This window comes from Sapajus apella, unplaced genomic scaffold (genome assembly GCF_009761245.1).
Source record: "Sapajus apella isolate SASKATOON/1434 unplaced genomic scaffold, GSC_monkey_1.0 scaffold10, whole genome shotgun sequence".
In the NCBI taxonomy this organism is placed as follows: Eukaryota; Metazoa; Chordata; class Mammalia; order Primates; family Cebidae; genus Sapajus; species Sapajus apella.
Genome location: NW_022436950.1, coordinates 8,821,810 through 8,848,795, shown reverse-complemented (window position 1 = coordinate 8,848,795; position 26,986 = coordinate 8,821,810). Strand labels below are relative to the sequence as shown.

Genomic DNA, 26,986 nt, shown 5'->3' with positions numbered 1-26,986 from the left:
ACACACACACACACACACAGCTTGTTTATCTGTTCTTCTGTTGATGGACACTTGGGTCGCTTCCACCTCTTTGCTATTAAGAATAGTGCTGTAGTAAACCTGGGTGTGCAAGTGTCTCTTTAAGGCCTTGCTTTCTGTTCTTTTGTATGTATACCCAGAAGTATTGCTGGATCAAATGGTAGTTCTATTTTATTTTATTTTATTTTTTTTTTTTGAGACGGAGTTTTCCTCTTGTTACCCAGGCTGGAGTGCAATGGCGCGATCTCGGCTCACCGCAACCTCCGCCTCCCGGGTTCAGGCAATTCTCCTGCCCCAGCCTCCTGAGTCGCTGGGATTACAGGCACGCGCCACCATGCCCAGCTAATTTTTTGTATTTTTAGTAGAGACGGGGTTTCACCATGTTGACCAGGATGGTCTCGATCTCTTGACCTCGTGATCCACCCGCCTCGGCCTCCCACAGTGCTGGGATTACAGGCTTGAGCCACCACGCCCGGCTATTTTATTTTATTTTATTTTTTTGAGATGGAGTCTCGCACTGTCACCCAGGCTGGAGTGCAGTGGTGTGATCTCAGCTCACTGCAGCCTCCATCTCCCAGGTTCAGGCAAGTTCCCTGCCTTAGCCTCCTGAGTAGCTGGGATTACAGGCGTGGGTAATTTTGGGTAATTTTAGCCACTATGCCTGGCAAATTTTTTGTATTTTAGTAGAGACAGGATTTCACCAAGTTGGCCAGGATGGTTTCGATCTCCTGACCTCATGATCTGCCTACCTCAGCCTCCCAAAGTGCTAGGATTCCGGGCGTGAGCCACCAAGCCCGGCCTAGTTCTATTTTTAATGTTTTGAGGAATTGCCAAGCCGTTTTACAAAGTGGTTGTACCATTTTCCTTTCCCACCAGCAGTACACAAATGTTCCAATTTCTCTGTATCCTTGTCAACACCTGTTAGTTTTTCTGTGTGTGTTTTTAAAAATTTAGCCATTTTGATGGGTTTGAAGTGATATCTTGTCATTGTTTTGATTTGTATTTCTCTGATGTCTTCAGGACAAACTTTCTGATTGTCACAAGCGTGTCTTTTCTGCTCATCCAATCAACAGCTGTGTCCCCCACTATGGTAGATTTCTCAAATGAAAAATACCTGGTTTGAGTGAAGAAGAGTTTGGGGAAAAAAATAGAAAAAGAAAAAAAATGCCTAGAACTGAGGTTCAACAAAATATGCCAATTGTTAGTGGAACCCAAAACATAGTGAGTTTCCCCAAGCAGTTTTATGTGTGTAGTTCAGTAGTGTTAAGTATGTCTACATTGTTGTGAAAGGTGAGAAGCGTGTGTGTGTTTACGAGTTACTATCGATAGTGTACACATTTTCTCATCTTGTTGATTCTAGTTTGATCATGGTTTATAGAACATCACTAATATTTTGTGACTATAAGTTGTAATAGTGGATCCTTTTATGTGTGGGTATTATTTTAAGCTCAGGGACCATTTCCAGGCACAGAATATGAGTCATGAGTTAGGGTAGATGATAGATGTGATTATAATGACATAGCAAAGGTTTGTGGTTTCACATCTACAAATACAGACTTTAGAACAAACTGTAGATGGGCCGTTTGACTTGTGGACTCTGCCAGGCCACGTTAAGAAAATACCTTTTCTCTAAGCCATAACATATCTCAAGAGTCTGCAATTGCCTCATCCACACAGAGGGCTGTTGGTCACCCCACTTCTCGTGGCAAGGCCTCCTGAGGAGTGGTCACAGGACTTGCCTGGGACCTTGGCAGAGGCGAGCGTGGGGCTGAGCCTGGCCCCACAGCATTGCTCCTGGGAGGATCCCTTCACCATTGTGGCAGTCATTAACGAGCATGCTGGTCTCTGGCCAGCTTCCCCAAATTCTTCCCAGAGGTGACTGTATTCATCGGCTTGCGCTTTGTTTTGGCAAACCCCACCCACAGATGCTAACAGACTGTTCCTTGCTTGTGTCCTGGAGGAAGAGAAGAGCCAGCCTGGAGGAGGTAGATGCTCATTGTAGGGCTTATTTGAAAAATTCTGAGTTTACTTCCAGTGTAACGAGCACCATCTGGCATAGGCAGTATTCAGACACAGTTCTTGATCACATGACAGTGAACACTTTTGTAATATTCACATTTGAGGATTTCTTACTAATCAACATCTTTGACAGTGTAACCAAACACTGTTACATTGTTTGTTCTCTATACGTTTCCATTTTATATGCTAGAAAATAGAAAAATTGCTTATAAACAAATAAAACAAGTGATTTTAAAAAATGACAATTATGCAGGAAAATTATTTGTAAATACTTTTTTTCTCTCTCTCTAAGGGTCCCATTCTATTGCTTAGGCTGGAATGCAGTAGTGCAGTCTCAGCTCACTGCAACCTGTTCCCCCGGGGCTCAGATGGTCCTCCCATCTCAGCCTCCCAGGTAGCTGGGACTACAAGCACGTGTCACCATGCCCAGCTAATTTTTGTATTCTTTTTGTAGAGACAGGGTTTTACCATATTGTCCAGGCTTGTCTTGAACTCCTGGGCTCAGATGATCTGCTTAGCTAGACCTTCCAAAGTGCTAGGATTATAGGTGTGAGCTACCACACTGGGCCATGTAAACTCATTTTTAAAAGCATAAAAGAACAATGGCCAAATAATGGTGGTAAATAACAATGGTATTGGGTGGGGAATTGGGGATTCTATAGAAAATCCAATCGCAGAAACACTTTTGCAGTTGATCATAAAATGTAAGTTCAGTCATCTTGGGCATTCGATATAAAAAGAACAGTAGCAGCTGCATTGTTTTGGACTGCTAGGAAGTCCTTCACTTCTGCCTTGTACTTAAATCCACAAAATTATGCGACAGTTATTTGTGACAGGTGAGTTATCTTCCTTGTGAGACAGGTGGCTTGATAATTGCCACCTCCTTTCTCCAGAATTCTCTCAAGTAGTGCACGGGTTGGTAAATCAGGACACTGCCACTATCTCAGGTAGACTCACACAACTCTGTGGCCAAACGGCACTGAGCCAGTGCTCCTTCCTCCATCTCCAGCCTTCTCCGTCCCTGCAATTGCAGCTGGCAGGCATGGACAGTCACCTTATGGTATATTGGGGTCTATGGTGGCTTTCTTCAGCTCCGTCTCTGCCTGGCGTGCTTCTAGCAACGGGGCAAGTGTCAGCACTACCTCCCGGGCCCAGTATTGACTGGGTTAGTGTGTTTGGGCTCCTGGCCACTCCAGGATGTGGAACTGTGCTGTCAGCAACCTTTTGTGTGTGTGAGGTTTGTTCCTGGGAGGCCCGGCTAGACTCTTGGTCTGGCCAGCTTTTGTCAGTTGCACGCGGTGGGTCAGCAGGTCCAAAGGGTGACTTCAGTATATCCACGTGTCTATGAGTTCTCTGGCCCCAAGTCTTTGTTCTATGCTTGATTCTTTCTATTGCAAAGACCTTAAATGTTTTGTGTGTTCTTTATAGTGCTCAGATTAGATATTACTGCAAAGGGGTGGGAAACCAGGGTTGATCTGCAGGAATTGCAGTCTCCAGAACTTAAATACTGTGGGATCTCTATTTTTCTATTTTTTACCTCTGCAAAGGAGGATATGGGAGATCCGTGGTGCTGAGTGGGTTGTGAGAATTTTGGGTGTTGAAACTGACAACTAGGTGTGGTCTGATGTCTTTTCCACAGAGGGACCTTGTCACTGCATTTGAAAACGGAGACCAGAAGGTATTCTTCGATCTGTGGGAGGAGCACATTCCCAGTTTCATCCGCGATGGGGACTCCTTTGCCCAGAAGCTGGAATTCTATCTCCACATCCATTTTGCCATCTATCTTCTGAAGCACTCTGTGGGGAGACCGGTGGGTTCACCTGGTGATGCGGGTGGGTCTGAGTGGTGTGTTAAGGAGCAGCATTTGCTGTCATTTTCCACGTGAATGTGGATTTCATATGTGGCTATGTTGTCATATTGCTTACAAGGTACAGGTATCTTCTGTCCTGGTGAGTGATTTTCTACCTTATTCCAAGCAGCTGATCTTCTAATTTCTATGGAGATTTAATAATTTCTGTAATCAGAGCTACATTGTTTTTTTAAATACCTCAAGTTTTTGAAAACTCATTAAAATAAAGTTTAGTTGGCAACTTAATATGTAGACATGTATGTCTAAGAGAATACATATTTCAGCTGCATATTAGACCCTATATTAGAACATAGATTTATTTGCTTATTTATTTGAGACAAGGTCTTGCTATGTTGCCCAGGCTGGTCTTGAACTCCTGGGTTCAAGCAGTCCTCCCACCTGGGCCTCCCAAAGTGCTGGGATTACAGGCATGAGCCACTGTCCCTGGCCAGAACATACATTTAAACTCAAGTGGTGGAAAAGTGTCTGTTTGTGGAAAGTCCCTTTGGGTTATAGGTTGAATTTAGGGTCTGCAGTCTTTTCCCAAATGGGGCAGGAGATGGGAAGAATGGAGAGGGCTAGAATGTCAAGCTGCTTCGGTGGCTGAGCTTTGAGTGCAGAGGAAATGACAGAAGGGCAGCAGAGGCGAGCTGGCATTTGACGCTGCACGTTAACTCCTTCCCCGCGGACCAATGTGACGCATGAGGATGTCAGAACACCAAAGGCGAGGACAGTGGTGGAGGGAGCGGCAGACCATACATTGTAGTAGCTGTTCTTGGAAGGCGTTCCTCAGGTTATTACTCTTGCAGGGAAGATCACAGGAGATTTTCATTTTCTGTTTGTATTTGTGTTTCTTCTTGGTTCTTGATTTTTCTTTTTTAAAATGTTTATTTCTATTTTGAAAATGTTCAGTTTTGATATAAGATATAAATCAATAAACGTTATCTGTTTTTAGAGTCTAGGGGTCCAAATGTTATCTGTTTTTAGAGTCTAGAGGTCCAAAAACATTATCTGTTTTTAGAGTGTAGGGGTCCAAATGTTATCTGTTTTTAGAGTCTAGGGGTCTCATGGTACACCATCAGACATGATTGTAAGAACAGGCTTAGCCTGTGGAGGAGACTGTGAAGGCCGTGATTGGTAGAGCCAGCGGGGGGCAGGGAAGCAGAGCCCCAAATTCACCTCGGTTTTCTCATTGAGGGCCAAGAGGAGACAGAAACCCCGAAAGGGGAATGGACTTGCCTGGGATATACATGGAATCGTGATGGAGAGCAAGCCCAGCCCTTAGCACAAGAAAGGAAAGGAATGATGCAGAAGCTTCTGTTTCAAAACACCATAAAGAAATGCTGTTAACCTTTAGAAACCGTGCCTGCTGGAGTCATGGGAATGCAGACAGATACTTGCTTATATCTGAAAAATGGAAGCAATGTGTATATCTAATAATGGGGAAATTAGTTAAATAAATATGACAGAGAAGGTGAGGTTTTATCCTGCCAATAAAAATGTTTATGAAGAATTTTAAGGATGTGAGAAAATGGCAGTAATAAAGTTAAATAGAAGCATATTGAACTGTATATATAGTTCTCTGATCTTCCTGACAAAGTTTCATTAAGGGGGAAATTTAGGGTGGATGGTAGAATACTACACTGTGCACCTGCCAGACAGATATTTATTTCAGATATAAATAAGTATCTGTTTGCATTCCCATGACTCCAGCAGGCACTGGACACCAGCGACACGACTGGGACAGAAGGAGCCTTGGAGAGAGGATGGGGTGGGCAGGTGGACTAGGCATTGATCTGGAGACCTCAAATCAGTGTTTTCCTTCTTCCAGGACAAAGAGGAGCTGGATGAAAAGATTTCTTATTTCAAAACCTACCTGGAGACCAAAGGGGCAGCCTTGAGCCAGACCACGGAGTTTCTTCCTTTCTATGCTCTTCCTTTTGTTCCCAACCCTATGGTACACCCCTCATTTAAAGAACTCTTCCAGGTGAGTGTCAGCTTTTAACTCTTGTGTCTGATCCTGGGCGACACTGGTTTCACCTTCTGTATGCTGGGGGTTTGTGAATGATGCTTTGAAAAACTAAAATTTGATTTATGTTATTATTACTATTTTTAATTATAGCCATAATTTGTTTAGTCATCCTCCCATTGGGTAGTTAGTTAGGTTTGATTTTTGCCATCCTATATTAGGAGTGGTTAACTTGTACATACATTAAATTTGGAAGAGTTATAGTAATTAACACTTTGTAATAGCAAAAACTAAGTACAATCTAATTGTGTACCAACAGGAGCATGCATAACTACATTGTGTTATATTCACACAATGGAATATTATACATCAATGAGAATGAATGAACTAAATCACACATTGATGTAATCTTAAGCCACATATAAGAGAGGACATGCTATGTGATTCCCTTTATGTATACATCAGAGCAAACAAAAGTAGTTTTTAGGCATATATGTGTACCAGTGTTAAATGTTACAGAAAATTGGCTGGTCATGGTGGCTTATGCCTGGGAGGCCAGGGTGGGTTGATCACTTGAGGTCAGGAGTTCGAGACCAGCCTAGTCAACATGACGAGACCCCCCCCCATCTCTACTAAAAGTACAAAAATTAGCTAGGCATGGTGGCACACACCTGTAATTTAAGCTACTTAGGAGGCTGAGGTAGAAGAGTTGCTCAAACCCAGGAGGTGAAGGTTGCAGTGAACCAAGATCACCACTGGACTCCAGCCTGGGCGACAGTGAGACCTTATCTCAAAACAGGAAAAAAAAAAGTTACAGAGGCCGGGCGCGGTGGCTCACACCTGTAATCCCAGTACTTTGGGAGGCCGAGGCGGGTGGATCACGAGGTCAAGAGATCGAGACCATCCTGGTCAACATGGTGAAACCCCGTCTCTACTAAAAATACAAAAAATCAGCTGGGCATGGTGGCATGTGCCTGTAATCCCAGCTACTCAGGAGGCTGAGGCAGGAGAATTGCCTGAACCCAGGACGCGGAGGTTGCGGTGAGCCGAGATGGCGCCATTGCACTCCAGCCTGGGTAACGAGTGAAACTCCGTCTCAAAAAAAAATAAAAATAAAAAAATAAAGTTACAGAAAGCAAGGATTCTTACCTGTTCGAATGGCAACTTTAAACATTTTACATTATCACACATTGAATTGACTTTTCAGCATGCATAGTTCTATGAGTTTTAACACACATGTGTTTTGTTTGTTTGTTTGTTTGAGACAGAATCTTGCTCCATCGTCGAGGCTGGAGTGCAGTGGCGCATTCTCAGCTCACTGCAACCTCTGCATCCCGGGTTCAAGCAATTCTCCTGTCTCAGGCTCCCGAGTAGCTGGGACTACAGGCACCTGCCACCACACCTGGCTAATTTTTGTATTTTTAGTAGAGATGGTGTTTCACTTTGTTAGTGAGGCTGGTCTCAAACTCCTGACCTTAGGTGATCTGCCTGCCTTGTCCTCCCAAAGTGCTAGGATTACATGTGTGAGCCACTGTGCCCAGCCATAAAGTCGAAATTTAATCTGTTTTCTTCCAGAACATTCAAGGAACTTAGAATGCATTACCTTCATTTATCTCCTTCCCAATTTATATGCTTTTTTTTTTGCCAAGTATCTTAGTTATATATTTTAAATGTACAGATAGGAAGTTTTACTATTTTATGGAGTCAGTGTGTGTAGATTTCCCTTATAGCTACCAGTATTTTTGTTCATCATTCCATCATGTGTTAAGGACCTTCCATCTGGGATAGTCGTCTCCTCTTATTTAAGTACATTTCTTTAAAATCCCCTTTCCTTGAAGATCTGTTCTTTCAGTTCTTGCTTGATTGCAGTGTCTGTTGCTTTCTCAGATAGGATTTAGAATACTAGGTTTACAGTTATTTTCTCTCAGTACATTCAAGATACAAAGCTTAGTTAGCTTGCGTCGTCTCCTAGCTTGCATTGCTGCTGTTTTGAAGTTGGCTGTCAGTCTAATTGCTGTTTCTTTGTAGGTGATCTATCTCTTTTCTCTGGCCTTTGGGATTGTATCATTTCCCTACAGTGTTTCTAGGGATAGATTTCTATTTTTACTTGGGATTTGTTGAGTTTCCTGGATGTGAAGTTTTGTGTCTTTCAACTACTCTGGAAAATTCTCAATTTGTATCTCTTCATATATTACCATTCTCTTTATTATCTCCTAAATATCTGATTAAATGTATATTTGACTAATGATATCCTCCACATTTTTTTCATTAAAAAAATTGTTGTAAAATACACATAACATACAATTTACCATTTTTACTTTTTTTGTTGTTGTTGTTGTTAAAGAGACGGGATCTCACTCTGTCCCCCAGGCTGGAGTACGTGATTATTGCTCACTGCAGCCTCAACCTCCTGGGCTCAAGTGATCCTCCCACTTCAGCCTCCCAAGTAGCTAGACTATAGGCATGCACTGCCACCATTTTGACCGTTTCTGAGGGTTTGGCTGAGTAATGCACGTCATTGTGCTCGCCATACCTTTTAACATCTTATGTTTTCCCTCTCTTAATCTCTCTGGCTGTGTTCTGGGTGATTTCTTCACATCTGTCTTCCAGTTCACAAACTCACCCTCCAGCTATTTAGTTTGTTCTTTAACTTTTTCATTGAATTTGTAACTTCAATTAACTTTTTTTTTTTTTTTTTTTTAAATTGAGATGGAGTCTCGCTCTGTTGCCTAGGCTGGAGTGCAGTGGCCTGATCTTGGCTCACCAAAACCTCTGCCAGCTGGGTTCAGGTGATTCTTGTGCCTCAGCCTCCTGAGTAGCTGGGACTACAGGTGCATGCCACCACACCCAGCTAATTTTTTGGTATTTTTAGTAGAGACAGGGTTTCACCACATTGGCCAGGCTGGTCTTGAGCTCCTGACCTCAGGTGATCCTCCCTCCTCAGCCTCCCAAAGTGCTGGGATTACAGGCATGAGCCACCATGCCCAGCAACTCTTTTTTATAGAAGTCTTTTTTTGTTGTTTATTCAGATTTGCTGGGACATTTTTATAGCCTCTCATTCCTTCCTCTCTTTTATTTCTTTAATGCATTAAAAAATTCATGTTCTCTGTTAATTTGAAAAACAGAAGTCTGTAGATTTGATCCGGTATTTCCCTTTCCCCTTCCCCTCTTTTCCCCTTATGCTTCCCCTTTCACATTTTAACGGTGAGTTCATTTTACTTGGGGCTGAGGGAATTTTTTTGAGGCCTAGGAGTAGTTGGATACCTCTAGAAAAAATTTGCATTTGTGTCTTCAGTCACCTGGGGCATTACCAACCTAGGACTATTTTTGTTTTTCTTTGACGATTTTATTTATTTTATTTTTTATTTTTATTTTTTTGAGACGGAGTTTTGCTCTTGTTACCCAGGCTGGAGTGCAATGGCGCGATCTCGGCTCACCGCAACCTCCGCCTCCTGGGTTCAGGCAATTCTCCTGCCTCAGCCTCCTGAGTAGCTGGGATTACAGGCACGTGCCACCATGCCCAGCTAATTTTTTGTATTTTTAGTAGAGACGAGGTTTCACCATGTTGACCAGGATGGTCTCGATCTCTTGACCTCGTGATCCACCCGCCTCGGCCTCCCAAAGTGCTGGGATTACAGGCGTGAGCCACGGCGCCCGGCCTCTTTGACGATTTTAAATTAAATTATTTGCTGGAGGTTTTGGGGACCATACAGATAGAGTCAATTTCAGCTGCAATCTTTTATGGGACTAAGGGTAATTATGAAGTCTCAAACGAGGTTTTTTCCTCCTTCCACCTATTGTCATGGTCAAGGTAGATATGTTTTCTTGCTGTCCACTTCTATATGGTGGGCTTATTTATCCTTAACCTTTTCCTGTTGGAAAGCCCTTTGGAACTTTGTGTCGAATCCCCTGTTAGATTACCTACCGTGAGCAGATCTTTTTGTCTTCCATCCTCTGTATTCTTAGAACTGAAGTTTGGGGTCTTCAGGAATCTGCAGTTATCCTTAGGGCAAAAACTGCCTTTGCTGTCTTAACTCTGGTGGGTTCCTGCTTTGACTTCACTTTAGCCACTGTGGTTTCTTTTTGCCACTCAGTTGTTTTCATTGTATTTTTTTTTTGAGACAGTGTTTCACTCCATCACCCAGGCTGGAGTACAGTGGCATGATCTTGGCTCACTGCAACCTCCATCTCCTGGGTTCAAGTGATTCTCCTTCCTCAGCCTCCCAGGTAGCTGGGACCACAGCCATGTGTCACCATGCCTGGCTTTTTAAATTTTTGGTAGAGACGGGATCTCACCATGTGGACTAGACTGGTCTCAAACTCCTGACGTCGGGTAATCTGCCCACCTCAGCCTCCCAAAGTGCTGGGATTCCAGACGTGAGCCATTGTACCCGGCCTCATTGCTTTTCAGTCTGTCTCTTCTACAGTGTTGACAGAAAAGGAAATTCCTTTGTAGAGATTGTAATGAGCTCTTTTCTGCAAACTCAGTTTTTGTCAGTGAGCATCTTCTTACAGAAATATAGGTATTCCTATAATTGATTGCTTTAGGACAAACTTCTGAGCACCTATTATGTTCCAAGGACATAAGTTAAGCTTAATTAGTGAATATTTAAAGAAATGGAAGAGACTCTTGCTGGCTCTGCAAGAAAGAAGAGTCAACAGGTAAACAAAGGGAGTTGAGCTCTGGGCCCTGCCCCCTATTCCACAAGGATAATCCTGCTTTGATGCATTTCATGTATTAGGGTTCTAAGGAAGATTTGTGAATGATAAAAAGGGTATTGCTGTTGTCAGACAATCACTAATCTACTTTAAAGTCTCCCTTCTGCACGGGAAGACACTGTGCTATAAACAGGTTGAGGGGCTTTTCCCAGACAATTCAGCAGAGCCAGCACTGTGCTTCTCCTGGCTCCTTACGCTTCTTTTTGGAAGCTGGGTAGTCAGGTGCCCAGCAGACGTGGAAATGTTCTTATTCTGAGTTGAAAGCACAGAAAAAAATAAGAATGGTCAATAAAAAAAATAGGTGACTCGTGTCCATAGAGGCTTTATTCCAGTCTTATCCCTTCATTAGCAGAGCATCATAAAGTAATTATATTGAAAGCACATATTTGTTGGTTATACAAAATAGTAATCAACAACAGAGCAATCTAACTGGAAGTCTGCGTGTCCCGAGAGCCTCCGCTGTGTGGTCAAGCATAGACAACCTGGAGTTGTAGCACCAGAGTGATTTCCCTAGGGGTGCCCTAGCAAAGTACCACAGGCCGGATGCCTTAAGACAGCAGACATTCATTGTCTTACTGTTCTGGGGGCTACAAATCTGAAAGCAAGGTGTTGGTAGGGCCATGCTGTCCCTGAATCCTAGGGGAGGGTCCTTCCTTTCCTCCCCTGGTTTCTGGTAGCCCAGGTGTTCTATGGCTGTGGCAGCATCATTCCAGTCTCTGTCTCCATCTTCACATGGCCATCTTCCTTCTGTGTCTGTGTCTAAAGTTACTTCTTCTTGTAAGGACACCGGTCATATTGGATTAGGGACCCACCCTACTCCAGTATGACCTTATCTTTAATTACATCTGCAATGACCCCATTCCCAATGACCTCATGTTCTCAGGTACCAGGAGTTAGGATTTCAGCATTTATTTTGAGGAAAACACAGTTCAATCCCTAACAACACACACCTTATAAATAAAGGTATCTGTAGTATCAGGGAATTACAAATTTTTTTTTAAATGTAAGAACTCTCTGGTTGGGCACAGTGGCTCATGCCTGTAATCCCAGCACTTTGGAAGGCCAAGGCAGGTGGATCACTTGAGATCAGGAGTTCTTGACCAGCCTCGCCAACATGGTGAAACCCCATCTCTACCAGAAAATGTAAAAACTAGCCCGGCGTGGTGGCACTCACCTGTAATCCCAGCTACTCAAGAGGCTGAGGCAGGAGAATTACTTCAACCTGGGAGGCAGAGGTTGCAGTGAGGCAAGATTGCGCCACTGCACTCCAGCCTGGGTGACAAGGCAAGACTCCGTCTCAAAAAAAAAAAAAAAAAAGAACTTTCTGCTCAACTGGCAGCATTTTTTCCAGAAGTCAGATGACATACTGGCTAGAATGATTGGGTGGGGTGGGAGATGTGGGGGAGGACACAGAGCTGGAGAGGCAGAGACCGTGGGGAAGGATGGAAAGGTCTGTGGGCCACGGGGCAGCAGCCGAGAGGACAGTGGATATGAATTTTTAGTGGTTTAGTTACTTTTTTGTGAAACTTCTTGGTTTGGATAGAAGATATTTCTGTATAAAGACTACAAGGAAAATTGTCCTGAGACAAAGATTGTTACTTGTATTTTTTCTTATTTTGTTTAAGTCGTTAATTTTTTCTTCTTAATGAGCATTATTTGAGATAAAGAATTTATTTTTAAAGGACAAATCAAGGTAAGAATATATCATAATTCTTCACATGATGGGGTATTTGTGGCAAAAAAATAGCTTCTGTCCTTTCTTCTTATCTAGATGAGGTTTGTAGAAATGAGTCCCTTTCTTGGGGAAACTCTCAGTAACTTGGTGAGAATTGTTTATGTTAGGCCTCCCAGTGCTGTGCATACCTAGACTGTGCTGAACTATTTTTGGATTCAACCTAATAATGTTCCTTGTCACAATTGTGTTTAAATCACATGAAATATTCAAATCATGTTCAGGGTTATTTATTCTCTGTTTATGAAAGAACTCTATTTTTTCTTCCTGCTGTGAGCACTTGAATCTTCTGTAAATGAATGGTCAGATGTCCTAAACCCTGTTTTTCACAGCCTCACATCACTGACAAGACACTTTGCTTTTGGTTTCAATCACTGTGCAGGGTTTTGTAGCCTAATGACTTCAACTTGATGACACCATTGGTACTTAGTAATCTAATGTTTGCATTTTTGTTCCTTTGCTTTTTTCTTTAGGATTCCTGGACTCCAGAGTTAAAGGTGAAGTTGGAGAAGTTTCTAGCTTTAATATTTAAAGCCAGCAACACGCCAAAGCTCTTAACAATATATGTATCCTTTTGGAGCAAATAGAGACCCCCTATGGTTTTAGAGCAGATTTTATTTAGAGTAGCACACTGGCTTAGGTAGCCTCATGAAATAGGGTTAATTAATAGTGTGACTTTCATATTTACAAGGTGAATGAATCATTAGAGGCAGGTCATGTAGAGATCAACTTCTATGTCATTGGATCTCTGAGATTGTCTTTCCTGTTAGGTCTTATTTTGATATCATGTGGCAAGAAGCTGTCTTGGTAGAAGAGAAAGTTTGTCTTCTTATAAAAGAACTCCTTGGGATAATTGTCCATTTCTAGAAGGTCACTTAACCACTTTCAAGGCCTTCAGGCCATGGCATATGGATTGGGTGACCAACTAACTTGTCATTCAAATTGGGACTTCTTTTTAAATAACTTTATTGAGGTGTAATTTACATACTGTAAAATCTACCCATGGTAAGTGTACAATTTAATGCTTTTTGGCAAATGTACAGATTTGTACAGCATCACCACAGTCCAGTTCAAACTGGGACACTTTTGAGAGTAAAAAGGGGCACTAACTGGTCAGAGTTCCAGGGTGACAGGTGTAAATAGAGCCTGTTTCAGGAAGAGCAGAATATTAGGTCACCCAACCCATGGGAGACTAATTTCCCAAAGGTTATTAGTCTTTAAAGACACATATCTCCTTTTATTTGGAATAAAAATGTATCCAAAGTTATTTCATAACAAGAACATAATGTTTTGAATTATAAAATTGGTGATTGTTTTGTTTAATTTCATGAAAAATTTAGGCTACTTTGCCACATAATACCTTCTGCTTCCTTTCTAACTCCAAAGCATTTGACTTTCTTGGCCTGACTGAAGTTTTCTGTCGCTAGGATTCCATGCCATGTTTCTACTTGAGCTTCCTAAGCTTTCCCTGTTGCCTGGATTCAGATTCCTCAGTTGGCCTCAGCCAGACAGACTGATCTACAGCTCTCCTCTCTGCTTTTATATCCTTAAGGCTTTTGTTTAAATTCTTCTCTTTACCTACATACCACAATGTTTGCATATCCAGTCCTTTTTCTTCCTAGGGTTCCATATGCAGTGATTTTCAATGAAATTAGAACTTTCCTAGCTTGGCTTGTAATTATTTGAACATGATTTAAAAAAGTATTTCTCAGCTTAATTTTTTTTTAATACTGCTCCTTGTGGAATAGGGCTACGCCATGGTGTGCCCAGAGTAGCTCAGCTTAAAAGTTATGGGTGCCAATATGTTAAGAATCTAAACAAAATGATTTACATGGTAAATTATATTAGTTACATTAATAATAGTATGTTCAAAACAGTACCTGACTGGGCCCCTTGGCTCACGCCTGTAATCTCAGCACTTTGGGAGGCTTAGGCAGGAGGATTGCTTGAGTCCAGCAATTTGAGCCCAGCGTGGGCAACATGGTGAAACCCTATCTCTGCAAAAAGTACAGAAAGTTAGCCGAGCATGGTAGCATCCATGTGACTGTATTCCCAGCTATTTGGGAGAGACTGAGGTGGGCAAATCACCTAATCCCGGGAAGTTGAGGCTGCAGTGAGCTGTGATGGTGCCGTTGAACACCAGCCTGGGCAATATAGTGAGACCCTCTCTCAAAAAAATAAGAATAAAAAAATGAATAATAATAGTACCTATTTCATAGGAAGAGTATGAAGATCGAGTTAATACATATAACAGTCCAGTATATAGTAAGTGCTTGATAACAATTGGCTACTGGCATTAGAGTTTTTAAGTACCGTCACCTTTCATCCTGTTCAACATGCTTTGACGCATATGCTAAAATACAGCAGATAACTGTAAATAACATTCTAATATTTTCCTTGTTACATGAAAATATTTGCAGTTTATTTTAATACATTAAGCTTCTACTATGAGCCAAATATTGTTCTAGGCTTTAGGGATATAAAGAAAAGGCCAAGAGATAATTCTGTTAGCTAAATTGAAGCTTTGAACAATAAAATGGGAGTCTGTGAGGCAAACGGAGGAGGGGTGGGAATTACAGGTAGAGGAGACATCCTGTGCAAAGGCTCTGAGACAGTACCTGGGAAGCTAAATAATTTAATACTGCTGGAGCAGGTTATTGACATAGACAAAGGCAGAGACGAGGAAGGGCCTAGGTCATAAAGGTTCATGCCAAGTCCTATAAGGAATGAGGAGCCTTTGAAGCATTTTAAGCAGGAGAATAACAGTTGTATTTGCAAAAAAAATCACTTTTTGCTTCCTGATTATAAAATCAACTGTGTTTCTTATAGAAAATTTGGGAAGTACAGAAATGTATTTGTATACAGACATACACCCAAAAGTATATAATATTTGTAATATACATAGGTACATATATGTGTATGTATATTTCTTTTTATCAAAGGAAGAGACCATCTTCGCATGTCATTAAATAGTCTTCAAAAGCAGGTGAAGTTCCCTCAGAGGCTTAAACATAGAGCGACCACGTGACCCAGGAATTGTAGTCCTTGCTGTATACCCAAGAGAAATGAAAACACACATATGTCCACACAACAACCTGTACACAAATGTTCATAGTAACATTATCCATAATAGCCAAAAAAAGGCAAACAGCCGAAATGTCTATCATCTTTTGAATGGATAAACAAACTGTGGAATTGTCCAAATGATGGAATATCATCCAGCCATAAAAAGGAATGAAGCACTGATTCATGCTGTAACATGGATGATCCTTGAAAGCATTATGCTAAATGAAAGAAGCCAGTGACTGGGACCAGGTATTATATGACTCTATTCATAAAATGTCCAAAAGGCAAATCTGGAGAGATAGAAAAGTAGATTAGTGGCTGCCAGAGGCTGGGGAGAGCAGGGAAAATGTACTCACTGCCACTGAGTACAGGGTTTCTTTTGGAGGATGATGATGAAAATGTTCTAAAATTGATTGTAGTGATGGTCTCACACCTCTGAAAATACCGAAAACCATTGAAATGTTCTCCCTCTCCCTCTCTCTCTCTCTCTCTCTCTCTCTCTCTCTCGATGGAGTTTTGCTGTTGTCACCCAGGCTGGAGTGCAATGGTATCACCTCGGCTCACTGCAACCTCCACCTCCCAGGTTCAAGTGATTCTCCTGTCTCAGCCTCTTGAGTAAATGAGATTATAGGCACCTGCTACCTCACCTAGCTAATTTTTTTGCATTTTTAGCAGAGACAGAGTTTTGCCATGTTGGCCAGGCTGGTCCCAAACTCCTGACCTCAGGTGATCCAACTGCCTCAGCCTCCCGAAGTGCAGGGATTATAGGTGTGAACCACCATGCCCAGCCTGAAAGGCACACTTTAAATAGGTGAATTATACAGTATGTGAATAAACCTATTACAAGGAGAGAGATCCAAGACGGCTGATCACTAGCAGCTCGGGATTGTAGCTCCCACTGAAAGAGCAGAGAACGAGAGGACGCCACACTTTCAGATCAATTTTTGTTGCCCATGCACCAGGAGATTCCCAGCGGAGGAGCCCCACGTGTCGCCAGCGCGACTCTTGAGGTCGGTGAGGCGGTTTTGCTGCTGCCTTGGAGCGACGGTTCTTGGTGCAGAGTCAGAAAGGCACCATCAATCTTAAAGCCGCTGTTTTGGCCGGCACAGTGGGTTGCTCAGATTCTAGCGCCGGGAATCAACAAGTTGGACATCCATTCAGAAACCCAGCTATAGAGACGGTGATTATAAAGACCACAGATGGATAAATCTATAAAGAAGGGAAGAAAACAGCCTAAAAAGGCTGAGAATACCCAAACTCAGAACGCCTCTCCCTCTACAGGGGATCACAGTTCCTCATCAGCAACAGAACAAGGCCTGATGGAGAAAGACTGTGTTCCATTAGCAGAAGCGGACTTTAAAAAGTGGATAGTAAGAAACTTCTGGCAATTAAAAGAACTTGTTCTAACCCAATGCAATGAAACTAAGAACTTTGAAAAAAGGTTTGACGAAATGTTAAAAATAACACACAATTTAGAGAGGAATATAAGTGAATTAATGGAGCTGAAAAATATAACACGAGAACTTCGCAAACTATGCACAAGTTTTAACAGCCGAATTGATCAAGCAGAAGAAAAGATATTAGAGGTCAAAGACCAACTTTATGAAATAAAACAAAAAGACAAGATTAGGGAAAAAAGGATAAAAAAGAACGAGCAAAGTCTCCGAGAAATATGGGACTATGTGAAAAGACCTAATCTACGATTGATAGGTGTACCTGAATGTGACGAAGAGAATCAATCCAAGCTGGAAAATACGCTTCAGGATATTATTCAGGAAAACTTTCCCAACCTAGCAAGGCAGGACAATAGTCAACTCCAGGTAATACAGAGACCACCACAAAGATATTCCTCAAGAAGACCAACCTCAAGGCACATAATCGTCAGATTCACCAGGGTTGAAATGAAAGAGAAAATACTGAGGGCAGCCAGAGAGAAAGGTCAGGTTACCCATAAAGGGAAGCCCATCAGACTCACAGCAGATCTCTCAGCAGAAACCCTACAAGCTAGAAGAGAGTGGGGGCCAATATTCAACATCCTTAAAGAAAAGAACTTTCAACCCAGAATTTTACATCCAGCCAAACTAAGCTTCATAAGCGAAGGAAAAATCAAATCTTTTGTGAACAAGCAAGCACTCAGAGATTTCATCACCACCAGGCCTGCTTTACAAGAGCTTCTGAAAGAACCGCTACAAATAGAAAGGAACAACCAGTATCAGCCTTTCTAAAAAATGCCAAAAAATAAAGAACATCAACATAATTAAGAAATCACATCAATTAATGGGCAAAACAGCCAGCCAACATTAAATGACAGCATCAAACTCATATATATTGTTATTAATTCTAAATTTAAATCGACTAAATCCCCCAATCCAAAGACTCAGACAGGCAAAAAATGCCAAGACCCATTGGTATGCTACATCCAGATCCATCTTACATGCAAGGATACACAAAGACTCAAAACAAAAGGATGGAGAAAAATTTACCGACCAAATGGAGAGCAAAAATAAATAAATAGAAAGCAGGAGTTGCAATTTTTGCGGATAAAATAGACTTCAAAGCAACAAAGACCAAAAGAAGCAAAGAAGGATATTACATAAAGATAAAAGGATCAATGTAACAAGAAGAGCTAAAGATCCTGAATATATATGCACCCAATACAGAAATACCCAGATATATAAGACTTATAAAGAGACTTGGACTCTCACACAATAACAGTGGGAGACTTACAGATCAATGAGACAGAAAGTTAACATCGATATTCGGGACTTGAACTCAGATCCGGAACAAGTAGATTTAATTAACATTCATAGAACTCTCCACTTTAAATACACAAAATATACACTGTTATCAGTACTACATCACACGTATTTACAGGTTTAAATGAAATATTGGTTGGCTGCTTGTTAATTATTTTCTTCCCTCATTTTTTTTTTAATGTCTCTATTATTAAACACAATTACAGGCATACCCATTTTTAGACTGCATTCTAGCCCGGGCAATAAAGCAACACCCCTGTTCTCTCTCCCTCTTCCTCTTCCTGTTTCTTCCTTTCCTTTATTCTTTTTTTTAAATTCTTTTTCTTTCTTTCTCTCTTTCTTCCTCTAAAAATAAAAAAAAAAACTTATTACAAAAAAATTAAGGAAAAGTTTAAGACAAGGGAAAAGAAACATGTTAAGTAACTGCCTTCAGTCATGCAGCCAGACATGTGGGAACTGAGATTTGAACCCAGGCAGTCTGGCGCCAGAGTTCGTGGTCTTAGCCACTGTGCTGTGATAGGCTTTCATTGCAATATCAATTTCCTTAGGATAAAGCTTTGAATTGAAGTTAGAGTTGAAGTATGTATAAAACCAGATTTGCATTTTTAGTAGAATGTCTTGGGAAGGCCTTTGGAAGGGCCAGTTAGGAGGCTGTTGAAATAGTGCAAGACTTGAATTCAGACAGTGCTAATTGAGATGGGGAGAACAGGACTTACTTGGGAGTGAGGCGAATATGGAGAAGTTGCTTAGCTATTTATAGCAACAGCTGGAGCTGGCCTTCGCGGTTCCGAGAACCCTCTGTTTCACCATGCTGAGGTGCTTTCTCACATTAGCTGCAGGGTGTCTGATAACCCCGAGTCCCGTTCCCGGAATGCCTGTTTTCCTGAACTTCTTTGTCATCACAGAAGGAGAGTGGACAAAGTAACAAAGGTAAATCATCTAGATTTAAATTTGTCTAAGAACAACTTTGCTAATACAAGTTTTAAGTAGTAAGATAGGTGCAAAGATGGAGAGAATTCATGATTTTGGCTTTAAGTGTCCAAATATTTCTGAAGGGCTTTGCAGTCATATCGATCTGCAGTTCTTGAGGCCCTTTTCAGGAGGGCTAGCATTGTTAGTTTCGCCTTGTATATCAGATAGCTAAGCCTCAGAGAAATGAAGAGAATCCAAGTAATATCCCAAAGGGAAAGAACTGCAGCAGCACACGAACCCTGGAAGACACAGGGCGGCATGGGTGAGGAAAGAATCATTTTAATTGTTTTAATATATTTAACTTTTACCTTGAACTAGTCAACTGGGGTCTTCAAAGAAATATGGTGTACCCATTCTTATCAAGCATTTTCCATTCCAAAGTAGGAATTCTAGTTTGTTTGTTTGTTTGTTTGTTTCATTTTTGTGATGGAGTCTTGCTCTAACACTCAGGCCAGAGTGCAGTGGCGCGATCTCGGCTCACTGCAACTTCTGCCTCCCAGGTTCGGGCAATTCTCTTGCCTCAGCCTTCCGAGTAGCTGCGACTACAGGTGCACACCATCACACCCGGCTAGTTTTTGTATTTTTAGTAGAGACAGGGTTTTACTATGTTGGTCAGGCTGGTCTCGAGCTCCCGCCCGCCTTGGCCTCCCAAAGTGCTGGGATTGTAGACGTGAACCACCGCGCCCGGCTGAATTCTAGTCTTAAGTTTGTAGCATAAACTGTTATTTTTCCATGGTCAATAATTTTTACCAGAACTATTCACTTTTGAGTAAGGTGAGAAAACTATAATTAATATGAAGTTGGTGGCCACAGCTGGAGAACTGTGCCTCAAGTTTGCTTTTGATACTATATTTTGAAAGCTGCTTCCCTTTGGTGAGTATTGCTAGCATAACCCTCAGTTCCCAGCAGGTGGAGTGTGACTACAGGAGATCTTGTTCCATGCCCCTTCAAAGCAGAGTCATGTCAGAGGATTTCAGAACTTCCTGCCCTTGCTTTTTCCTATGTGGTTTTTTTGGGGACGGAGGGGAGTGAAACCCTTTTTAAAAAAGGAAGCATTAATCGGTAAATTATTTAGCTCTTTGCTCACCAGGGAATTGGCAAATGAACAGTGGGGTTTGTCAACCTCAGGGAGAGCTTGGGTTTGGTTTTGTCACTCCAGATGGCTTTGGTAGCATCAGCCTTTGAGGAGTCTTTGGTGGCTTGTTTTTCCTCTTGGTAGCCTCGAGTATCCCCATCTCCGCCGTTCTAAGAGTGCGACTGGTTCTGCCAGCCATGCTGACCCTTCTGTCACTCAGAGGGGACAGGCCCTGCTGACCCTTCATGGAGGAGCAGGGCTACAGATGTGGCCCCACAGGATCAACCTAGACTGTTCCAAGGGTTGCAGGAATGCCCTGAGTCTTGGAGCTCCCCAAGGTTGCCCTGCCCCCAGCACAGTTTGTGGAAGAAGAGTCCCAGGTCACGTCGTCAGCTCTGCAGGCCTGCTCTCTGTGTTCATCTAGGCCCGGGCCTTGGCCAGGATGTGTCCTAAGCCAGTTTGCTCACCTTAGCACAGCCAGCATCTTCAGCGGGGCCTTTGGATCTTGCCCTGCAGCGCCTGGAAATGCGCCTCAGTCCACTGTTCCATTGCTGCCTGATAGACCATCCTGACTTGGTGGCGCAGAACAATGACATTCACTTAACGTGGTGACGATGACCCTACATGGTCTGAGAGCTGTGGGTTCAGTTAAGCTGTTCCCCCACAGCAGGTCTCACGGTGCAGTCAGGTGAAGTGGGGTGGGGCCAGCTCCAAGGCACTCAACATGTAGAGTGGTGGTGGGTGCTGGCTGTCACCTGGGATCTCAGCAGAGGCCCTTGACGAGAACACTTGTGTGGCCTTTCCTCGTGGTCTGGGCTTCCTCCAGGCATGTTGACTGGGTTCCCAGGGTGAATGTCCCCAGAGAGAGCCAGGTGGGAAGCTGTGTCACTTTTTCTAACCCAGCTTCTGAAGTCAGTCATTTCTGCTGCATTCTGTTTCTTGCAAGTGAATTCCTAAGGTCATGTCACCTTCAGAGAAAGGAAATAACATTTCTCTTCTTTTTTTTTTTTTTTTTGAGACGAAGTTTCGCTCATTTCCCAGGCTGGAGTGCAGTGGCACAATCTCGGCTCACTGCAACCTCTGCCTCCTGGGTTCAAGCGATTGTCCTGGCCTTAGCGTCCCGAGTAGCTGGGATTACAGGCATGTGCCACCAGGCGTGGCTAATTTTGTATTTTTAGTAGAGATGGGGTTTCTCCATGTTGGTCAGTCTGGTCTTCATCTCCCGACCTCAGACGATCTGCCCCCCTCGATCTCAAAGTGCTGGGATTATAGGTGTGAGCCACCCCACCTGGCCTACATTTCTCTTCTTGATGGGAAGGAGGGTGTGTCAAAGACTGCAGGCATTTTAAAACCACCATCACACCTGCACCTCTGGGCCCCAGAGAACTGCCTTAGTTGTTAGTTGAATCGGCAAAGTCCCTGTTCTGAACTGGCCTTTGGACTCCCAGGCAGTGGTGGGGGGAAGTAGTGAGAAACTTCTCTCTGGTTCCTGAGTTTCTGCAGTTAATGTCCCGCTAGCGTAAACTGCATTTTTTAGCATAGCTTTCTTCTGAGAACATTATTGTCAATCTGATAAGTGGCTCAGTTTTGCAGGTCAAATAAACATGGGAAGGGAAATGCAAATAGAAGAGCTGTGTTTCTCTACAGGTTTTTAATGTTGGAATTTCAGTAAGGAGACCAGTTTTCAAGGCTTCTTTAGGATCGATTTTAATGAGTTTTCTGAAAGCCAAGCAGAATGGCTGTGGATTTGAGTCTGAGAAGTAAAGTGCATCTGTGGTGGAGTGAATGCTATAATGCGGTGTTGCTATGGAGACTGGAGATTAGCATTTTGGGCCTAGGCATGACAGTCATTTGTCACCCCCTGGTCCCCTTGTCCCCTCATCCTGCAGCTAAGGCTGCATTAACCAAAGGCACAGACATGCCCCAGTTTAATTTAATTCTAGACTCACGCGTTGTTTTAAATGAAGCGGCTGAGTGATGTTGTTCTATGTGTCTTGATAGGAATTTTTCATAGATAAAGGGAAATTGCCATAAGCTTTTAAAGAAGGCAAGAAAGGTGCTTGCAGCAGAAACTTCCCTCAAAAGGAATTACATTTGAAATATTGCGTAGAATAAAAAGTTAGACTGACAATATAGTAACATCGGATTATTGTTTTCACCTAGTTACTTAAAAAGGATATAGAAATAGTATCTTTGGCTTTTCTAGCATGAATTTTTTTTTTCTTTTTTTTTTTGAGATAGAGCCTCGCTCTTGTTGTCCAGGCTGGAGTGTAGTGGCACGATTCTGCTCACTGTAACCTCTGCCTCCTGGGTTCAAGCTATTCTTCTGCCTCAGCCTCCCGAGTAGCTGTGACTACAGGCGTGCACCACCACACCCAGCTAATTTTTGTATTTTTAGTAGAGACAGGGCTTCACCGTGTTGGCCAGGATGGTCTCGATCTCTTGACCTCGTGACCTGACTGCCTTGGGCTCCCAAAGTGCTGGGATTATAGGAGTGAGCCACTGTGCCCAGCCTCTAGTGTGAATTGATTCAACCCTTTTAGAAAATGAGCAATTGATCATTTTTCTGGAGTTTAGAGCCCTAAACAGCATTTAAAAAAATAATGTCATATTCATAAGTTATGTTTTAACTTTCTTCATCCAATATCTGTTGATTAGTGAAATAGCAAAGAGGCAATTTTTATCTGAATACAAAGAGGAAAGAGTATATCATTATAAAGATAGAGTGGTTAATTTTAGGTTTTTATAGTGGGTGAGGAAAACAATTCTATATTTAAAAGTTGATCATTTTGTCTTGAGGCAGCCAATTAAAGTCCCATTTACCCTTTAAAAAAAATGCGGCACCCTAAGTGAAGCAGAAAGGTTAAAAAAGAAAGCTTGAGTGGCAGGGGAGAGAGTTATATCACTCTTATGTCAGTAGTTTTGGATATGAAGAGTCTCAATAAATTTCGCTGGCGTGACTAAGACGGTTTATTCAAGAAATATGAAGGTTCTAATAAGACATCTCCATTAAAATTTGAGGTCTTGCCGGGCACAGTGGCTCAAGCCTGTAATCCCAGCACTTTGGGAGGCCGAGGCAGGTGGATCACGAGGTCAAGAGATCGAGACCATCTTGGTCAACATGGTGAAACCCCGTCTCTACTGAAAATACAAAACATTAGCTGGGCATGGTGGCACGTGCTTGTAGTCCCAGCTACTCAGGAGGTTGAGGCAGGAGAATTGCCTGAACCCAGGGGGCGGAGGTTGCGGTGAGCCGAGATCGCGCCATTGCACTCCAGCCTGGGTAACGAGTGAAACTCCATCTCAAAAAAAAAAAAAAATGTTGAGGTCTTGCCACTAGGCATGGTGGTTCATGCCTATAATCCCGGCACTGTGGGAGGCTGAGGTGGGAGAACAGCTTGAGGCCAGGAGTTTGCGACCAGCCTGGCCAACAATGTGAGACCCTATTGCTACAAAAACTAAAAATAAAATAAAATAAAATAACCGAGTGTGGTGATGCAGCCCTGAACTACTCTCAGCTATTCAGGAGGCTGAGAGGGAAGGTTTCTTTGAGCCCAGGAGTTGCAGTGAGCTGTGATCACACCACTGCACTAGTTTGGGTGACAAAGCCAGACTCCATCTCAAAAAAAAAAAAAAGAAGTTGAGGTCTTGCATAGCAAGGCATCTTGGCTTAGTTGTTCTTGTCTCATAAAACTTTTGACAGGGAAAATAGAAAGTACTGTTTAATAATCTGAAATAAAGTTGATGTGTTTGAGCTGTCACCCAAATAGCTTCTAGTCATGGACAGTTCTTGTTTGTAGCTAGTTAAGATATCTGCAAGGTGATATCTCCGGGTAGCAGGCTATTCTCCTAAAGAGCGTACAATCGTCCCTCAGTATCTACAGGGATTGCTTCCAGGACCCCCACAGATAATCAAAATCCACAGATGCTTAAGTCCTTTATATAAAATGGCATGCTGTTTGCATATAACCATTTTTATTTATTTATTTATTTATTTATTTTTGAGACGGAGTTTTGCTCTTGTTACCCAGGCTGGAGTGCAATGGCGCGATCTTGGCTCACTGCAACCTCCGCCTCCTGGGTTCAGGCAATTCTCCTGCCTCAGCCTCCTGAGTAGCCGGGACTATAGGCACGCGCCACCATGCCCAGCTAATTTTTTGTATTTTTAGTAGAGACGAGGTTTCACCATGTTGACCAGGATGGTCTCGATCCCTTGACCTCGTGATCCACCCGCCTCAGCCTCCCAAAGTGCTGGGGTTACAGGCGTGAGCCACCATGCCCGGCCATTTATTTTTTTTTGAGACGGATTCTCACCGTGTTGCCCAGGCTGGAGTGCAATGGCACAATCTCAGCTCACCGCAACCTCCACCTCCTGGGTACATGCAATTCTCCTGCCTCAGCCTCCTGAGTAGCTGGCATTACAGGCATCCAGCACCACACCCGGCTAATTTTTGTATTTTTAGTAGAGTTGGGGTTTCACCATGTTGGCCAGGCTGGCTTCGAACTCCTGACCTCAAGAGATCCACCCGCCTCGGCCTCCCAAAGTGTTGGGATTACAGGTGTGAGCCACCGCGCCCAGCCACTATTTGCATATAACCTACACACATCCTCCCATATACATTAAAATCATCTCTGTAGTACATATACCTAATGCAGTATAAACGCTGGGTATATTGTTGTCATACTGTTTTGTTTATGATGTGAAAATGACATGAAAAAAAGTCTGTATCTGTTCAGCTCAGGTGCTTTTCTCCTCAAATGTTTTCAATTTGAGGTTGTTGAATCCGTAGATGCAGTACCCATGGATGTGGTGTCCTGACTGTATTTGAAAATGGTTACAAACATTTCAGTCCTATTGCCTCCTTCTCTCATTCCAATAGGCTGTAGCAGCCTTTTATCCCTGAGATGTACCACACTTTGAAATTGTCATAAATTCTGATTCTGGGTTCCCAAGGCAAAAATTCCACAGATAATCTTATGTTTAGTTAATTGCAGAATGAGCTTTTTGGGGGATGGGTTCCTTTGTGCAGTCTCCTTTACAGAGGGACTTCTTTGGGGACATTCACATTGGTGATTTGGGAGGTCATTGGGCCTAGCTAATGGGTCTTGGTACTTGATTCATCGTGTATCACTTGGTCTGTGTTGAGAAAGCTTGCATAGATATTCTTCAATACTTAACCACAACATGGGATTATGAATAGTATTCTATGGAATTTTCAACATTGAAAGTTTTAGCTTATCTAATTTTGAACTATATATATATATATGAAAAACTTTATTTGTATTTATTTACTTTTTTCAGACAGCTCTATTGCTCAGGCTGGAGAACAGAGGTGTGATTTTGGCTCAGTGCAACCTCTGGCTCCTGGGTTCAAGCGATTCTAGTGCCTCAGCCACCCGAGTAGCTGGGATTACAGGTGCATGCCACTATGTCCAGCTAATTTTGTATGAGATGGGGTTTCACCATGTTGGCCAAGCTGGTCTTGAACTCCTGGCTTCAAGCGATTCACCTACATTGGCCTCCCGAAGTGCTGGGATTATAGGTGTGAGCCACCACACCCCTCCTAAAAAATTTTTTTGTTTGTTTTGAGATGAAGTCTGGCTTTGTTGCCCAGCCTGGAGTGCAGTGGCGTGATTTTGGCTCACTGCAACCTCCTCCTCCTCGGTTAAACCAATTCCCCTACCTCAGCCTCCCAAGTAGCTGGGATTACAGAAGTGTACCACCATGCACTGCTAATTTTTGTCTGTTTAATAGAGATGGAGTTTCCCCATGTTGGCCAGGCTGGTGTCAAACTCCTGACCTCAGGTGATCTGCCTGCCTCAGCCTCCCCAAGTGTTGGGATTACAGGTGTGAGCCACCATGCTCAGCTGAGAAACTTTAATACTAGTACAAATTTAACACATCCTAAGAGTCAGAAGGTAGTGACCCCTTTTCCCTAATAATGTTTAAGGAGAGTCTTGATAAATGATTTTCAGTGACATTCTCAGGGTATTCAAGTACTGGATGTAAATTCATGTCAGGTGATTTTTTTTTTTCTTTTTCGAGACAGAGATTTACACTCATTGCCCAGGCTGGAGTGCAATGGTGCGATCTCGGCTCACTACAACCTCTGCCTCCCAGGTTCAAGAGATTCTCCTGCCTCAGCTTCCCAAGTAGCTGGGATTACAAGCATGCACCATCACATCCTACTAATTTTGTATTTTTGGTAGAGATGGGGTTTCACCATGTTGGCCAGGTGGAGTCAAACTCCTGATCTCAGGTGATCCATCCACCTTGGCCTCCCAAAGTGCCGGGATTACAGGTATGAGCCACTGCTCCCGGCAAATGCCAGGTGACTTTTTAAAGTTATCTTTCAATACTGAGATTTGTGGATGTTGAATAATAATAAATAGTTCAGTATCATTGATATTTTGAGTTTTAATAGTAAAAATATTTTAGTTCTGTACATAAACAATAATGAAACATGAAAGTTTAAAATACAATTTGAATGTAGGTTTTTAGGACAAAAATTAGGAAGAATGGATAACAGGTTTTCTCAAACCTGTGGTGTGCATCAGAGCCATTGGGGAGTTTGTTGAATATTTGTGGATGATTCTGATATATTTCTGAGCTTGCATGCCACTCTGCTTTAGGATGGAACTTTCCTACCTCTTTCAAAAGTTACCTACTTGTATAGAAATGTATTTACAAAGCCTTTCACCCCTCTCCATGAAATAAAATAGTAGTAATAGCTACCACTATTGATCACCTTCTCTGGGCCAGCCATTGTGGTAGACACTTTGAATGTATTTTTTTTTTTTTTTTTTTTTT

The 26,986-nt window shown here is 42.5% G+C and overlaps 1 protein-coding gene across 3 annotated transcripts in view; it reads left to right on the top strand.

Moving 5' to 3' along the window:
- ARMC9 (armadillo repeat containing 9) overlaps nt 1–26,986 on the top strand; it is a 179,129-nt gene that overhangs the window by 13,261 nt on the left and 138,882 nt on the right. For all 3 annotated transcript variants that reach the window (XM_032277939.1, XM_032277937.1, XM_032277938.1), the window contains 4 exons: nt 3,677–3,847; nt 5,718–5,873; nt 12,780–12,872; nt 19,034–19,058. In XM_032277939.1, coding sequence (XP_032133830.1) covers nt 3,677–3,847; nt 5,718–5,873; nt 12,780–12,872; nt 19,034–19,058 — 445 coding nt within the window. The remainder of the gene's footprint in view (nt 1–3,676; nt 3,848–5,717; nt 5,874–12,779; nt 12,873–19,033; nt 19,059–26,986) is intronic.